Consider the following 19,368-nt stretch of genomic DNA (forward strand, 5'->3'; position numbering starts at 1 on the left):
TAATGTCCGAGTTGCACTGTCCCGCTTACAGTCTTGTATCTCTTTATAAAATATCCTGATTTTCAGGACGATCACACGTCTTTCTTTCCCAATGTCACTCACTTGTTCCTAGTTAAGACTCCTTGGTGAATCCATATATCATGCATGTTAATAATATTCCACATAAATTAAGATAATTTATTTACCTGTGAGATCCATGATATAAACATAATAATCTATGTATAAGTGGTGATGATGAATTGATCTGTGATATTGACACTGCTATGATAAACAATGAACTCAGACATTGAAAAAGATCAAAGTGACCCAAATGTCACTTTTATAATAAAAAGTTGATTCAACTGACAAAGTTGCACCAATGCCATCATGTATGAACAACTTAATAACCCTATACCAAAATTAAATCACTTGGTAAAATATTACCAATTTAAAACATTGAAAAAACACACTTTTGTTAAAAAGAAACGTCAAAGTCCTTTAACATGAAAGTCCCAAAGGTCCTTTCCATAAAAAAAAAAAAAAAATCTTATCCGTGGAACATATCTTTACTAATCTTTTTCGATGAAAGTAATATGACAAAACTATATTATGTCTTATACAGTAGTATGAACTATTATAATTTTTCACTTTGAAAGATTTAAATGATCTTCCATTTGAATATATAATACCCAAACCAAATGAGCTTATCACAAAATGCATTGTACATTGTTAGCAATTTAATGAATTATTCTGTAACAAGTTTGTGAACATGATGATGTGTGCTGGCATTTAACCGGATGTTATGACCAGTCGCCATGGTGGGATTTGACCGGGTGTTATGACCAGTCGCCATGGTGGGATTTGACCGGGTGTTATGACCAGTCGCCATGGTGGGATTTGACCTGGTGTTATGACCAGTCGCCATGGTGGGATTTGACCTGGTGTTATGACCAGTCGCCATGGTGGGATTTGACCTGGTGTTATGACCAGTCACCATGGTGGGATTTGACCTGGTGTTATGACCAGTCGCCATGGTGGGATTTGACCTGGTGTTATGACCAGTCGCCATGGTGGGATTTGACCTGGTGTTATGACCAGTCGCCATGGTGGGATTTGACCTGGTGTTATGACCAGTCGCCATGGTGGGATTTGACCTGGTGTTATGACCAGTCGCCATGGTGGGATTTGAAATGCATTATAAATTTGAACTGCCTAGGTTTGAGCATAATTGCAAGTAAACATGTTATACTGTATTTTAAATACTGTACATGTGAAATCTGGTCATGATCAAAGGCAAATGTTTCTATAATGAAAAATTATGAAAAAAAAAAAAATATGCCATTTACAGACATCACAATACAGTACAGTATACCAAAGCCCAAATAAATTGCAACATACACACACACACACACAAATACTGGTCCTTATCAAATAAATCACTCTTCCATTTTTTGGTTTTTCATTTAAAGTACATACATCAATAAACCAAGGTAACCTGTAGGAAAGCAATGTTGGATATTAGTCACTCAAGTTTCAGGCTATGATGTCTATAAAATGATTAGGTTTGTACTCCAAGTTCAAAATCCACCTATACTGTATTTCCAAATGTTCATGTAATATGACAACCTAATTCAATCACATGCTGTTTACTGCTTAAAAGTAATTTTTTGCCTTAAATTCATAAATGAACATTTATTCCATGTTTTATATCCATAGTCACCTTGTTTATATAAAACTCCTCTCCTGAAAGTGATTGATTAGCCATTTCATGTACTCTGGTTGATACCTGGTTGGAATCAACGCTGCACCGATACTCTTGGCATCACTCTGCACCGATCAATGAGTTACGATTGTCGTCTCACAACCAAAGGGTCTGAAGTTCAATTTCTGCACAGTAAATATGTACTGTACCTGGGACTTAGGTAACTTATGGCTTCATCTTGGAAAAGGTCAGTCGGTGACCGAGGGGAGACCTCGATAAGCTTACCAGGCTTCTGGTTCCCCAACAATGGAAAATCATGTACAGAGCAACAGTGAAATTTCTAATCAGTGGCAATTTACTTTATTCCTAAGGTTTATTTAAACCTACAGTGCTGTATTGTAAAATGTACATATTTACTTATAAAAGTAAAAATTATTAAAAAATTAGTAAATCTTCCTATGCATATATGGCTGGACAAAGTTAGTCAACATACTTTATGTATTTATGCATTGAACTTGCCATTGAAAAACTATGGATTGGCAAATCCATACAGTATTTAAATTTTGGAATATACTAACCCATTTGGAGGAAAGGTGTAAATTAATTACAGTATTGGAGTTTTATACACAAGTGTGTAAACAAATATAACCAGTAATTTAGCAGCCGCTAATAAGCACAATAATGGTGCTAATAAGCTTACTTTCACAATCATGTACTGTAGTGTGTTCTATTCACTCATTTGGATTCATTCAATTTTTACAGGTATTGACAACATAATAACAGTATTGCATATAAAAAAAGCAGATATGCGACGAATTGAAAAAATACAACCAAAGCCTTTCCTGAGACCAACGGATAGACTAAAATAGGAATGAACAGTTTAATATCTTGTGCCGTAAGGCAGCATGATAATGGACGACCAATTGTATTAGCTTGGAAAACTACACGAATCCTTCTGTTGTGACTGAATTAGAGTTCTTTAGCACCTAAGGTCCAACAGATACGAGGTCTTTACATTAGCTTTGTTACATCTTTATAACTAGTATTTATGTGACAATTTCCTTATCTATTATATCTATACTTCTGAAAATTTTAGTTTTCCCCTGTGAAGGTCTCATTCTTGATGGGCAATCTCCTGTAAAATCTTCTCCAGATATTAATGACGTTAAATATTAAAGACCCTAGAGGACCCACCCCAAACCTTTGCCTAAGAATTATACAAACTTGACTATCTTTGGAGAACAGCCACCACTTAACACAAAAATATTGGTTTACGAAAAGAGGACTGTCTCAGAAGTAGATAAATACAGACAGCCATAAATATGAAAAATCAGTGAAGTCAAGGAATGGGAAGAAGGAGACGAAATGCACTTGGTAACAGTGCAAAAGTAACAGAAGGGAGACACAAGAGACAACCAAGTAGCAATGTAGAAAGTAGCCAGAGAAAGGAACCTTCACTGGGTTGCACCAATACTGTCTCAACTTCCTCCAGTAGCAGGACTCCCATGGGTTTTCAGATTAAAATATAATTAGAACCTGCTATGTCAATTGCTTTTTAAGGAATATGGCAAATAGTTGCTGTAATAGTGAAATAACAAGTCATAAAATCCAAAGAAAAAACTAGTTTCACAATAGTTGACTTACTGTGATATTATCAGTCTCAACCATCATTTCTCACTCTTAAGACATTAATAAAATATTTTTAGCTGGTCAAATTTATATACTGTATTGCATTTGAATGATTAAATAAAAAAAGTAACAATGGGAATGTTCAAGAATTATACAATTACAGTGGAACCTCGAATAACGAATTTAATCCGTTCCGGCACCGTGATCGTCATGTGAAACGGACGTCATACAAAACGAATGTCCACATTGACAATAATGGAAATCAAATTAATCTATTCTACCACCAAAAAACATCAATATGATATTCAATGTTTTAAATAATGGAGCAGCCTACCTGACACACACTGAACAAACCTTTACGACATTTTTCTTTCTTCAAATTTGTTCAATATTTTTTTAATTTGTCTTATAGCAAAAGGTTCATTCGGTGTTCGGCAGGTAGGCTGATCCATGTTTCTTAAATAAAAAAAATAAATAAATAATTAAAAATATTAAAAAACAGAACAAATGTCAAAAAGGTTTGTTCGGTGTTTGGCAGGTAGGCTGCTCCATGTTTCTTAAAGAAAAAAAAAGGAAAATAAAAAAAACAGTTGAACCAATTTGAAAAAAGGACAAATGCCATAAAGGTTCATTCAGTGTTTGTCAAGTAGGCTGCTCTATTATGACAATCTTTCATTGTTTTAAATGCGTTCCATTTATTTTGAATTTTTCATTTACGTCTCAATAATGGAGCAGCCTACTCGACAAACACTGAATGAACCTTTATGGCATTTGTTCATTTTTCAAATTGTTTCAATTGTTTTTTTTATTTTCCTTTTTTTTTATTTAAGAAACATGGAGCAGCCTACCTGCCAAACACTGAATGAACCTTTTTAACATTTGTTGTATTTCAAAACATTTCATTTCTTTTTTTCTAAACAAAAATTTCATTGCTTTGCAACATCTCAGCAGTCACCCCTTTATATCCCAGCATCATTAGCATCTTTAAACAAAAACAACAATTTATTTGCATCGTCGGAGGCATCCGAGAATGTGCGAGAAGCAGCGCGATCCCACCATGTGGTCTTGTCGTCATTCAAACGAGTGGTCGCCATACAAGACGAATTGTTGGCGATCTGGGCAATCGTTACCCAAAATGTTCGCCATTTCAGGCAATCGTCACTCGAGGTTCTACTGTAGTATAATCATGTCAAAGAAATTTTATAACAAAACTGGAATCATGCACACAGTAAATATTTAGTCTGATATCAGACATCAGTGAAACCATATTAAATTGCTCAATACAGTATATTGGATTTATACAAACTATTACATCTGCAGGTGGGTATATTTAACACCACAAGATGACGTATTATCATTACTAATACTGTCCAGGTATTATTAATCACTGAATTATTATTTATTAAAATACCACAGATTTTCATGCAAAGTTTTAGAAAACAACCAAATGTGTTCTCCAAGGATGCAGCTCATACACAGTGATAGAGGTGCATTTTGGGAGTCTCTTGGAATCCACCATGACACAAATACCCGCACCACTTTCAACCTTGTTGATCTTCTGTTCTGTTTTGTTATATTCAAAGTCACTATCTCAGCACTGATGACTGTCTCCTAGTTCATAAATATTAATGAGTATTTTGGTGGTAACAATAGTGAGGTCAGCAATGCCGGGTTAGGGAATATAAGGACACAAGATTTTGTTCAATGAAAGCAGGCCATCAGCGGTTGTCTAGTGAATTTACAAGTTGCCAAATATTTGCTGATAACTCCTCGTAAGTCAAGAAAAGGTAGTATGATGTGCAAAGCACCTCCCCAGGTATACGAGAATAAATGAACATGAATACAGTGTGAGTATGTGTGTGTGTTATTGTATTTAGTATATATATATATACATATAATATAATTCTGGTCCAAAAAGAGTAAAATCTGAATTTTCCACTAAATTACATCTCATTCATAGCAAATCTCATAAAATCATCTATCACACTGTATTACAAAGATGAAAACTTATATGTCAATCCTGGGTCGGTAGCAGAGCTTGAGAGGAGGACTACGAAACCGCCAGCGAGTTACCTGGACAAACTTAAGCGTGTGATCCTTCCCCAACATCTCGTCATTACACATGATGTCAATCTGAAAAAAAAAAAAAATAGCGTTGAATGTAATGAAATGCCATTTTCTGGCCAAGTCCCAGAGGCTCCCCAGAGCTATCTAGGCTGATGTGCTAATGTCAGACTTTGCGTAGTTGGGGTCAAAGCTCCCCCTTCCACCCTCCCAGGGAAGGGGGTGCTGACGCTTACCTTTCTGGGTGCCTAACCTGGTCGATGGCGCTTCCAACCACATGGGGGTTTCTATAGGCCATTGCTCCTCGTGCCTCTGTGAGAGGGCCAGGTTCTGGCTCGTGGTTCCCAGTAGGCCCACAAAACTCCATACACATGACTGATGCCAACGTCTGACATTAGCATATCAGCCTGGATAGCTCTAGGGAGCCGACGGGGCTCCCCCCAGAAAAAGAGAACAAGAAAAAACAGCCTTGAATGTAATGCAATGCCTCTTTGTGACGGGTGCAAACTAAATTCTATATTTTTTCTTTAATCCCTACACTGTGCATCAGTTTTTGACAAAAACTTCAAAGTGCAATTGTTAAGGACATATTTTTGTTGTTTTCATAAATGTTCAGGTAAAGTTAAGGTCAAAATGTTTCCAAACTAAACTATTCTCATTTCAAAACACTAAGAGTAATGAAAACATTAAAAAAACATTAAAATATAGCCTAATTAAGAAAAATGGACAACTCTCAAAACGACATTTATTGGCCGGCGCAGTTGAGGAGTTAAACAAATTAGTTTACATTAACACACATGATGATAATTAATAATAATTCATTGTGTTGGGGGACAGGCAGCCAGTGTATATATATATATACACATTAAACATTTTTCGAGATCCTCCCCCCCCCCCCCCATGAGGTCGAATTAATTACTGACCTGCTCCGAGATGCAACCCCACAACAAGCTAACTCCTGGGTACCTATTTACTGCTAGGTGAACAGGGCAGTAGATGATGAAACGCCTCAACCATTTCTGTTCCACCCGGGATTCGATCCCAGGATGCCCGATTGTGAGTCGAGAATGAACCTGACTGTATTACCAGGACCCCGGGATTATTTTTAATATTTGTTATTGTTGTTCTCTCGGTACACTGTATTATAGTGAGCAGTTATGTTTAAGTGAATTGAACTTTATCTTCCTCCTTTTTCCCCTTCCCCAACTAGGTGGTGTAACCATTTAATAAGCTCCTTGTTGACCAGACCACACACTAGAAGGTGAAGGGACGACGACATTTTGGTTCGTCCTGGACCATTCTCAAGTCGATTCATTCTCAATCAACTTGAGAATGGTCCTGGACGGACCGAAACGTCGTCGTCTCTTCACCTTCTAGTGTGTGGTCTGGTCAACATACTTTATCCACGTTATTGTGACTCATCGCTTGAATAAGCTCCTTGTCAGTGTGAGCAGAGTTCAACAAGATCCTAACAAGATCCCAACAAGAAGGTTGTGTCATGTCCTGGAAGGACCCAGGAACAAGCTCACACAATGACAGAAGGACTGCTCAGAAAGGACCACAGTTTTTCCATATTGTTCAACACTTTAGGTGCAACTTCTTCCCCCCCCCCCCCCCTGCATTCTACCCTTTGGGGAAAGCAAACATTCCAGGGGTACTGTACCATATCTAAAGTAAAGTAAAACTGGCATCTTTTACAGCTTCCATCATAAAAGAATATGAGAGGGCAAGGAGGTTTCAGGGATGTAGGGCCTAGTAAGACTTGCATCAAATATTAAGGGCACAATTCTGCAGAGGATGCAATATGGTTGCAACCCCTAGTACAGCATCTTTTTTACATGAAGGTGCATTGCTAGCAATTTCATAATCACATACAACTTCCTTAGTATCTTTTCTAAATAAGATTTCCATGTAATTCCACACAATTAGTGTCCATCTGTTTAGGATATTCTAAAAACTAGAAATCCAAAACAAGCCTTAAAAGAACACACAGAAAACATTCAATTAATGAATTACTGTACAATGTACAATAATAATCACACTCATTCAGCGCCGCTCCTGTGCCAGGTAAGTTCACTATGGGCTCACCATAGCCCGTGCTACTTGAAACTTGTTCCGAGTAGCTGAATCTATAACAACAACAACAACAACAATAATAATGATGCACAGAAAATGTTATACTACAGTGCATTGGATTAAACTTGTAATCTTCCTTACCTCTCTATACTTTTGTGGACCCTCAAGTACTTTAAGTGCCAGGAACTTTTTAAGGTGAGTAATAGTAGCTTGCGCAGAGCACCGTATAAATCTTCGTTTAAGAGGAGCCAATGTGGGATATTTACATTCCAAACAAATGTTAACCTGAAAATGATAAGTACACTTAGCATGGGATGACTTGTGAAATCAAATAGTGTCGATGCAGTAATTAATGTGGGTACCCTATAGCACACAATTTAAAATAAATTATGAACTTACCAGGAAGCTACAGAGCTACCAAATAATATAGTATATTGTACAAAGGGTAATAATATTTTACATTTCTAGTGATATCCACAAATAAATATAGGTTTGGGTGTAGATATAAAAAAAAATGCATCTGAGCAAGTCACTTGTTGCTTCACTCAGACACTGTCCCATTCCAGCAAAGCCAGTGTGACTTCATCTTCGCCACGGCCATAATTGAAGAAAGGAAGACACTGGAGAATTCCCAATCCAGCCCTGAATGGCCTCCAGAAAGTTCATTCATCTGCACTCAAAATAATTCTTCAAAGCAGTATTTAGTGATGGAAAAACTGCTTAGTACTATGATGCTCTGCAGACTAATAGTTGTCAGCCAGGCCACTATGCCAAATCCACCACCAGGAGTAACCAAATGGCTAGCTTAAAGAGGGGCTTTTCATCTAGAATTTAAATCTAATTTTTTGAGTGAACCGCTTGCGTGCTTTCTTTCGGGAAGACTTCCAATGACCATAGTCAAAGTGAGAATAGAAAAGAACAAGATACAGTAGTACAGAGCATCTTCAGTAAACCAGTTGTCGTTATGCAAGATACTCAGAATGACTGGCTAACATCCATGTGCTTATGATCCAATACTGACAGGTTGTATTTACTCAAGGTGAGCACCACAAGCACAACACCCTATACCTTATACCTTGATGGGGGTTCTGGGAGTTCTTATACTCCCCAAGCTTGGCCCGGCTTGACTTGTGTGAGCTTGGTCCAACAGGCTGTTGCTTGGAGCCTACAGGTCCATGTATCCACTACAGCCCAGTTGTTTTCTTAAAGAAAACTATCCACCAGTTTTCTCTTGAAGACATCCACTTTTGTTCCAGCAATATTTCTTATACTCGCTGGGAGGATGTTAAACAACTGTGTCGTCTTCAAAAGCTCAGTGTGTTGTTTTGGCCTGTATTCTCTTCATGTGCTGCTTCTAGCTGTACCTCATAAATAATGAAGACTGCACAGTTTGGAAATTGGTATCCTCAGTCACTTCTCTCACAAATGAGAGAAGTGACTGAGGATATGGAATACTGGCAGAAAATGTAAAAAGTAGCTGGGAAGTGTTGGAGTACTGAAGATATATTTGGAAAGTGGCTGTGGGATGTATAGTACTGGCAATGAATGTAATTACCTAAATATAGTTACAGGATGAGAGCTAGGCTCGTGGTGTCCCGTCTTTCCAGTACTCTTTGTCGTATGACACTTTGAAACTATTGACGGTTTTGTGTGAAGTGGATCTTAACGATCTCTTTGATGCCAAATTACACCTGGAAAGGCTTTAGATTTTAAGTGAGTCCACCTTGTGTACATTTTGGGATGGATTTAATCTTTTCCAGTACTTCCCTGGCATCAGTAAGACCCAGTGGGAACAGTTTAAAATGTTCTCCACTGCACTGCACAGAATATCAACTTGTGCAACTACTAAAGATCTTAATTTAGGGAGAAGCTCAAAATAATGCTCAAAAAAGTTCTTTACATAAAATACTTACAAGCCAGAATTATTTAACTTACTTAGTTTTCACAATTTCTAACCAACATTTTTAACCTATCAATTCAAAGTCAGGGAGAGCTGGTACAACTAAAAATTTACAATTACAATTATGTACAATTAACAGTTGTAGTACAATTAACCTTAAACTGCTAAGCTAGTTAAAAGTGCTACATCCAGGTGCATATGGAGAAAAGCATTGAAAACCCACAGGGATCACGCACATTTGGGGACTTTCAGATGGGAGGAAATGGTAGACAGCGCGTTTAGCAGTATAAGGGTTAACAACATGACCATAACTGACCTGTTCATCTAGTCTGTGGTAGTCAGTATCATTAACTGCCTTGTCATCCTGTTGAAGTTCCTCCTCATTAGCCTGGGGAAGATCTTTTGGACAAACCTCCCCTCTTGCTCTGTAAAACTCTCGCTCTCTTTTTAACTCATCTGAAACATAAATATATGTAACTTTTTATCTCATAGGCCTAAAATAGCTTCTCTCTCTCTCTCTCAAATCCTGGGTCCAACCACTTGGGCTGGACAGTAAAGTGACTGTCTCGCTTCAAGCAGGTCAGAGTTCAATCCCTGACCATCCAAGTGGTTGGACACCATTCTTTCCCTCCCCCCCCCCATCCCATCCCAAATCCTTATCCTGACCTCTTCCCAAATGCTATATAATCATAATAGCTTGGCGATTTCCCTGATAATAACGTCCCCCTCAATTCCTGGGTAATAATCAACAAAAGTAGACTAATAGAAATACGAGGCAATAAGACCTAGGAAGTTAGAAGGCATGTACCGAACTCTCCATCACACTAGAAAAGCGAGCAGCAAAAGGCTAATGCCAAGAACCGCAACAACTGGCCCCCCGAGGAGAGGACCACCTCAGGTGTATAGCTTTAGGGAGCCACAAGGGTGCCCCCCCCCCCACCAGATATCAACAAAGATAACAACAAAAAAACAGATATCAACAAAGAAATTTTGAAATTGCAAATATAAATTACAAAAAGGATCTGGAAATTATGATTGTTATGTTACTAGTTATCAATGCATAGAATTAAATATTCAAGGCCCAATAGAGTAAAAGAATTCATATCTAGAAACATTAGTAATAAAAGCCCTTATGTTACGATTCTGTTTTTTCTTTTCCTTGAGAGACTCAATTAGATTATGCATTGCAGTTCAGTTTTAGGCACTTTACTATAGAATGAATGCAAATTATCTTGAAAGTATACAAAGATAATAACTGAGCTGAACCTGGATACTGTATTAGGAACCTGCTCTTATGATTAAACATTCATTAACATTTCCTAAAAAGCCTAAAATAAAGGGGGTTCATTATTCTAATAAATTAATTAAAAAATTGTGATATGAACAGATTCTTAACCTATCAACCCAAATGAAAACATGAAACAATAGGATCACAATAGGTAAGTTTAAAATTAACAAATAAGTAGTACTGGTACAGAAATACTGTAGTGTTGCAAATCTATGGAACACTTAAGGAAACACCATAGTATACTTGGTGGAAAGACTGGACAAGTTCGTGAGTGAGAGTGGTAGAATACTGTTTATTGTTAGAAGCTGCCTCACATGGGTCAATAAACATTCTGTGGATCAATACATTTTCTAACAAACTTGTGTTACCAACAGATAAACACAATAATACTCCTGTAAACATACAATATGTACAAAAATACAAACCAGATATAGGCTCATATAAAAGATGAACAACTTGTCACCATCACAAATGTTTACACAGTCACAAAGCTGAAGCCAGAAGCAAAAGCAGAAACTACTAAGCAACACACACAAAATCACACAATTAAGATAGCACACAAATTTTTTGATATAATGACAAAACAAGTGAACTACTGTAGTTTCTAGACAACATAATACAGCGTACACTTAATGTACATACTATCTTGGCATTTCTATCTTGGCACTAACCTTCCTGTAGCATGGGTACAAGCTTGCACACAATATCTTGCATAGTTCGGTCAAATGAAATGTAATTTAGTGGGTGCGACTGATGAATGACAATGTCGCACGTGGGACAGGTATTGCGCTCCTCTAGGTGTTTGACGAGACATGATTTGCAAACTGTGAAGAAAAAACCAGCGTTGAATGTAATGAAATGCCATTTTCTGGGTGAGGGGGCTCCCCCCCCCCAGAAAATAACAACAATCTATACCCCAATATTTTGAAATTAGATAATCATGCAAGAAATAAGGTATGAATCACCACATCAATACACTAACATCACAATAGTACAAAGGACAATTAAATACATTGCAGGCATGCCCCAATTAGAGTGTACAGCACAGATTTGTTATATTACATTGAAATGCTGTTCTCATAAATTAAAACAAAATTACAATTCTGTACGATATAGTAAAGATAATTTCTATATTTTTCTCAAACTCACTCCCTCGTAAACTCTTAGCCAATGACCAATAAAAATTGGTAAAGCATATTGCATTATAAATTCTTTGGCCCCAAATGCTGCATATAATTAGTGGCCATATAAAAAATATTTCAATATTACACATGGTAGATAAACTTACTTTTGTACTTTAGAAGACCACATTCATCCTTGTTAACTTTATGATCTGACTCAGAAATTTGAGCCAAACTACTCTTGTTGGCAATATTTTTTACTTAAATAATTTAATACAGCAATAAATCAAGTGTTAAATGAAACAAAATGCTGATTTATACATGACCCTCAGTAGCTCCCCCAAGTAAAACATATGGTACTGTCAAACATTAGTGAATTGCATCGGGCCTTTGAGACTCGCCATTGCCTTCTGGAACCCAGAATCAGAATCTGGCTCACTCCACAAGGCAAGACGACCCTCAAGATCAGATTTCAACCTAAAAATCAAGGAAAACCAACTAGGGAGAATAGATGCAACAAAGAACATAGTGACTGCTTGAAGGAAATTTGGCACTCCATGGTAAACAAGGCAAATGTTTGTTACAACAGGATATACTGTATATCCTAACAATGTATAAACTGTATATACTACCAGACAGGATATACTATATATCCTAACAATGGCCTATTCGTTATTTGTTTTGGATGCGGAATATAATTTCCATTTGCAATGCTATTTAGAGATTCATTTATGATAGTGCCTTAGTTCTCAATGTGGAATCAAAGGGGTAGGCACTGATAGACAGGAAGGAGACCTTAAGAGAACTATAGAGCTGCTCTAGAAAATCAGTTAATGGTGAAAAGTTTTCTATATTTAGTAAATATTTACTAAAGTAGTTGATTATGAGGAAAATCAAGCCTTCTCCAGCTAACAACCGGTCAAGGCCAAAGGATTAATTTTTCTGGCAGAGTTGTGTATATGGATGTCGCTTTGTAGCTGAATTTTGTTTTCAAAACTTTAATAAATTTTATGTATGTATGTTCCTAACAATGATGGGCCCCGACCGCTATCAGGACAGCACCCCAACGGAAAATGCTGGTTTTTCTGGAAAGGAAAAAAGAATTAGCAGAACAAAATAGTGGACATGGTTTACCAGCCGAAAAAGACAAAGGAGAGGGCCTGGGGTAGAAGAATATATGTTGTTCACCAACTACCAATGTACAACGCATGCTGGTCAAGATCATAAACATCCATTAAGTAACAAAAGGACAATATCCTGTTGAACCTCAAAAAGCCCTAAGGCTCAGGCATTAGTTGTGGACATACTGGTAAAGAAAGGCATTAAAGCAAGAAATTTCTGCACATCAATGAAGGATTTAACAGCCAGCTGGCTGAACCAATTCCCTTGTGGATGACCTGGAAGAGGCAAGCCTTGGAATATGTGGTATCAGACACAGAATGGACAAACAAAGCCACAAACCTAACAATGCAATTAAAGAATTAATAACACCACACAATAGCCACAAGGTGGAGCATATGATGCACCCCCCCCCCCAAGCTGGACAAACCAAGTGTCAATGACTAACGACCCTCCAGAAGCATAAGTCTCATTGTTAGACAAAATCAAAGGAAAAGTTTTCAAGCAAAGGAGACTATTACCAGGCTCATAGGAATAAAAATCATGCTTCCAGCATGGAGCTTCCCAAACCGAAAATGTTGAAGCAAGGCCTGGGAGAAAAGCATTATTCTGGAATTGGCTTCCAGATGGCAAGGGTGAATCTTCGAGGCCTGTTGCATTTGGTTAAGGTTGACAATACTAGTGCTTATGCTCAGGGAGCTACTAAGGTGCTCTTCCAGAACAATTCATAAACATTCTTGAAAAACAGTAGGTACAGTAACACTAAACAGTACGTAAACATTATTAGAAAGCCTGTAACTTCCTACCGTCACATTCCTCAGACCACCACCTTACTCATAAGTAATGATTTTTCTTGACAGCAGGCATCTTTCTACTCATAAATGAAGACGTATGCAAATAAAAATTAATGAAAATCCCGAGAGTATCAAGGTTTTCAGAAGCAGCACAGAGGAAAATACATATGGCCAGGACAGGCTGCACTCTTTGCTATGACTTAACCAGCCACAGGAAAAGACCACACTGTTTGGTAGGAATGAGTCAGCCACAGAAAAAAGGTTACATTTTACTATCTGCATTGTAGGATTTTAAATACAATCTAAGAATAGTAAATAATTTATAAAAAAAAAAGTAAATAGAGTTGCACGTTGTTACTTTTGTGGTCTGCGGTTTGAGGTTCTGATGGTCCAGGTGAATGAAATGAAACAATGTGAACTTTTTTTTTAATATATACTACTCCGGGCAAAAGAATAGTAAAAATTTTTAAAATATGGTTGGTGAGTGCTAAAGATGGAGACTTAGTCATGATTTTCCATACATGCTGAGAACTTATGATCATTGATGTCCCTCTTCCAGATTTTGTTCTATTTTTTTCTCCAAGAGCAAAATTCTTACAGGCACCTGTTATACTGAACTCGAGATTTCTTAGGTTACGTTGCCCTAATATCCATTATTTAATGAACCATATTAAATTTACACCTTTTTTGGAGGACTTGTAAGCTATACGAAGTGGGAGTCCGACAGTCCACGGCGGCTTAGCCCATTTACAATGCCATGAAAAAGTATATTAACTCTATACTATTGTAACAATAATGTAACATTGAATTAAACTTTCCTAAACTTACAAGTGTGAAGACATTCTGTGACTGTAGTGGCATCAACCAGGTAGCCAGAGCAAATAGCACACACAATGTGCTCATTTAAAGTCCTTAGCTTGATTCTTCTCTCCATTCCCTTATTGCCTCTCACAAGGAATGTGCGTTGCTGAAAAAATACATCACATATTATGCATTTATAAAGTTGAAAATTTAATTTCATACAGAGAAGCTAAATACAGCAACCTCTTGCTGTTCATGGGGAAATAAATCTGTAAGACACGCAAGAATGGCAAAACTGTGTATTAGCAGTTGTATTACCATTCTGGCATTTATATAATTACTATATATACTAATTAATTAATGCAATTAATATACTGTATACTAACACTGTTATATAATTACTGTATATAACACAGCAATTACTGTATAGCTGCATTTGGATATCTTCATCCCTTCATTCTACCCTTTCCTCCTCTTCTCCCACTCTTCACCCCATCTTCCCCTTGAACCCCACCCTACACCCCATTCCCCTGATCCCTCTCCTTTGTCCTTTCCCTCGTCCTCCACCTGCTCCCGTTCTCTCCATAAATGTATTATTAAGAATCTGCCCAAAGCAGATACTTAATCTACTTTGGTAAGATTAAGCGCTGTGCACTGTGTGTGCTAGTGGCTTTACAAGAATGTAAGAACTCTTGTATACATCAATACGAAACACTGAAACAATTGTATGGGTCTCTCAATAAATATATTATGAGCACTAAAAAGTCCAGGGGAAAATCACACCATATATTTCACACTTGATTGCATGAAAATCACATGGGGAGTGTCAATAAATGTTATATTGCTTGAAACATTGAACTTAGGCTAACCCTCCCAACCAGCCTATGTCCTCCCTGTGCCCCAGACCATTTCCCTTGTAAAGTTGAGTGAGGCTGGTGCCAAGTGACTGGCCTCCATCTTTGGACAGACATTCTCTCTTTTAGTATAGAACAGAGTGGGGGGGGGGGGTGCCTTGTGGTGCCTGGAATAGTTTGTCTCTTCCCCACAACACCCACCCCTCTACTTTCTGACTCTCTCCACGTGGCCCTCTACATTTCCACCCCTTCCCTTTCCTCTCCTCTCCTCTCCCATCTCCCTCCCCCCAATTCCCTATCCTCTCCCACTCCCATCTCTTCCCTGTCTTGCTTCCAACCTTGAACAGACATATTTTAATTTATATACAGTAAATACTGTACATACATAGAGGTGAACCTGGCAGTGCCTGGGTCTAAGCCTGCCTCTTCTCCCACCTGGCAGAAGATTCTCCTACTCTGCTCTCCCTTCTATTTTTTCACTCTCCTCCCCTCTCCCCTTCTCTCCCCCCATTTCACCACCCTCCTCTTCCTCAATTTCACCCCCCCCCTCTCTCCCCTCCTCCTTCCCTCCCACCTTTTTCATGCATTTTACCCCTTCTTTCCCGATTTCATCCCCCTCCCTTCATCATCATCCACCTTGTCCTGTTTTTCCCATCTTCTTTTCCCCATACCCTCATCACTGTAACCATCTTCCCTACTCACTATTTTCATCACTAACCCAAATAAAATCAGTTCATCATTTTCTAGTAAATAGTGAAAATGTGCGGTAAACTCAATGGAAAACACGTATAGCATTTCATTTCAGACTTCATGAAAATAACACAGGGTTGGATTACAGGCTGATATTTCTTAGAGCATTTAACTGAATCCTACCACTATCAGCCTATATCCGTCCCATACCCCAGACCATTATCCCTGCGACTTTTGGTGAGACTAGCCCAAGCATTTGGCCTTTAACTTTGAACAGACATTCTCCTTTATATAATTAGTAATACGGCAAGGTATAGATTGAGCAGTACGTATCTCTCTACTTGAGGTTCCGCAAGAGAATCCCTAGTAGTGATAAATATGCTAATTCTAATCATATGCAAATACAACTTTGAGTCATTTTTATGTTTAATTATTCTAATTTAACCAATATCAAGAGCAAAGACAGTAATCGTCTCTTTTCAGTTGACAATGAAATCTGTGTGTTTATCTAACACATGACCCAGAGTTATTTCAAGGGTACAAAGGCTGAGAATCACAGCATTAGAGTGAGTTCCACTTGTTGAGATCCTATATTTGCATGATGTTTGCACCAATTTAGTTAGACTCTGGGAATAAAAAAAAAAAAAAAAGAGATTACATATTTCTGGTGTGATGTTCGTGGGTTTTATTATACTGTATGTTAGGTTTATTGAGGTTCCCCTAGGCCTGACCTTCCCCAAGATGCAACCCATACCAGTTGCCTAACTCCCTATCTATTTATTGCTAGGTAAACGGAGGCATCAGGTGAAATGAAGTATGCCCAAACATCGCCATCCTGCCAATAGAAATTGAACTCGGAATAGAATAGAATAACTAATTTTTGCTTGGTGATGATGAGTTTGAGCCCCATGCACAGATACTGTAAGTTAAATAGGGATAAATGAACCCTCACATCCTTAGAGGAGAGAACAAAATAAATAAATAAATATAAATAAATAAATATAAATAAATAAATATAAATAAATAAATACATAAATAAATAAATAAAGGGATATGAGCACTACATACAAGATTCTGATGGGAATAGACAATGTGAACAAAGGAAGCCTATTTAAATTAAAATGAGGTATGACAAGGGGACATCAGTGGAAGCTGGAGATGCAATAAAGTCATAAGACAATTCTCATACCCTAAACAGGTAGTCAACACGTGGAATAAGTTGAAAGAGATTGTCAAAGTACACTTCATCCATTACTTAAAGGGTAAATACGATGGAAATTTTAATGTTGAGACAGGTAATTAGCATGCCAGATATAAATGGTCTAATCCAACTTTAGAACCCCCCGCCCCGCCCCCTCTCCTCAATACCATGCTTCTCTACTTTTCTAATCAATCTTTAAGATGGTACAGTATTAAAGGTTTGCTAAAGTCAAGATATATAATCTCACAATCTTTTCCATTAACAATTAGTAAACAGAAAAGTTATAAGTACCTCAAAAAGCTTGCACCATCTGCTGAGGTAAATGTGGGCAGATGTAAGCCTTGTTAGCAAAACTATTCATATATTGTTTATCACCTATAATTGCATGCAAATCCTACGAACTTACAAACTATCATTAATGGTTTCTCAAAGTCAAGGCAGGAATCCTGTTAGGCTTATCATGGCCGGGGGGGAGGGTGACCGTGATAAGTGCACTATCACTGATAGACCGTGGCCTATCCCCCTCCCATAGCATAAGCCCCAGGATGCAGCCCACGATAGTTATCTATTTCCATAGTATATCTATTTCCTGCTAGTTGAACCGAGGTATCAAGTGAAAGAAAAGAGCCCAAGTGATTCTGCAGTGGCAATTTAGCCTGGAACCTTTCACCCGAGACTCAACTGCACTTACCACTACACCAAAGGATCCTGCTCAAAAGATCACCAGGAACCGTATATGGTCAAATATGACACATTAAGCAAAATCCTATCCTAACATCCTGAAATTTACCCCAAATTTTTCACACTGTAAGCTTGTAAGTGCCTTATTACTTTATCTATGATTAAGTCACAGTAACATAAGCCTACCTACAGTACTGTAATTAAGCTCAACTTAAAACTTTATTACAATTGAGGCAGATGAAAGCTGCATGTAACTAGTTAACCATAAACATATATTATTTATGTTAAACAGCTAGACACCTGCTTGAAACGGTGCATGTGTATGTGTCATAGTGGCTTTGCACGAATGTAAGAACACTCATGTATTCTCATGAACATGATGCATCTTCTGGTGTATAAATAAATAAACATTGAGGTTGCTCCTGTGCCCATTGAGACAAATATAAGATCTCTGCCACACCTCCCAAATGATAGGGGGGTATAATATACCTGAATTGACCTAAACTATAATTCTGCTCATTCTCACCAAAAGTCACCTTTTCTTTGTCTTTCTTGGTCAACTCTTATATCCAAAAGCAGCGATACAAAGCAAAGGGAAAACTATAGTAAGAAAGAGCTAGGAGCGGGGCGACTCGTCCAAACACCACCACAACACGCTAGATACGTCCTCGCCCTCGGATATAACACCTGCCAAATCGCTTTAGAAATCGTCTTCAGCGGCTTAAAAGTCGCCTCCTTAGCTTTTAAAAGCACTAGGGGAAAAAGTACATGCTGCTACTGCGACGACCCCGTGACTGACCCCGGCAGCTGTTGTGACCTCGACGGCCCTTTGTCAACAAACAACCACGATGCTTACTTGTTTTTTAGAGGGACCCTACCTCCAATAACTTCAAGTTTATTGAGATAATTGTATTATTATTAACTTTATCATTATATATATATATATATATATATATAACTAAAAACTCACAACCCCAGAAGTGACTCGAACCCATACTCCCACAACTGGTATGTACAGGGACGCCAAAAGGCGTCCCTGTACATACCAGTTGTGGGAGTATGGGTTCGAGTCACTTCTGGGGTGTGAGTTTTCAGTTGTATATAGTCCTGGGGACCATTCAGGCTTGTTTGCATATATATATATATATATATATATATATATATATATATATATATATATATATATATATATATATATATATATATATATATATATATATATATATATATACTGTGTATACTAATCTCTGTATAAGTATACATATTCATATAAATATACATATAAGTATCTGTATTCACTTTTTAGGTACATTAAAGTTAAAACAGAATGTCATAATGGGGGTAGAAAGAGCCTAAGCTACTCTAATCCTATCAGATGTATTTTTTTTTCTTGTCTCAATAAACATACTTTAACATGAACTTGAAATGTTATAAGTATACACAGTATACAGAGATAAGTGTATATAATA

The 19,368-nt window shown here is 37.6% G+C and overlaps 1 protein-coding gene across 5 annotated transcripts; it reads right to left on the reverse strand.

Moving 5' to 3' along the window:
- Positions 1-163: 163 nt before the first annotated feature.
- On the reverse strand, positions 164-18,755 carry l(3)73Ah (lethal (3) 73Ah). 5 transcript variants are annotated; one of them, XM_045732570.2, is made up of 6 exons: positions 18,699-18,755; positions 14,501-14,639; positions 11,310-11,462; positions 9,667-9,806; positions 7,592-7,735; positions 164-5,443 (listed from the first exon to the last, which is right to left on the reverse strand). In XM_045732570.2, exons 2-6 carry the CDS (start codon positions 14,604-14,606, stop codon positions 5,318-5,320), a joined length of 669 nt encoding a protein of 222 aa, XP_045588526.1. In that variant the 5' UTR covers positions 14,607-14,639; positions 18,699-18,755; the 3' UTR covers positions 164-5,317. The 5 variants fall into 5 exon arrangements, with proteins under 5 accessions (XP_045588526.1, XP_045588540.1, XP_045588547.1 ...); XM_045732584.2 differs by having other exon boundaries at positions 18,587-18,740; XM_045732591.2 differs by having other exon boundaries at positions 18,668-18,718.
- Positions 18,756-19,368: the final 613 nt, after the last annotated feature.

The sequence above is a fragment of the Procambarus clarkii genome, chromosome 4 (genome assembly GCF_040958095.1).
Source record: "Procambarus clarkii isolate CNS0578487 chromosome 4, FALCON_Pclarkii_2.0, whole genome shotgun sequence".
Taxonomy (NCBI): Eukaryota; Metazoa; Arthropoda; class Malacostraca; order Decapoda; family Cambaridae; genus Procambarus; species Procambarus clarkii.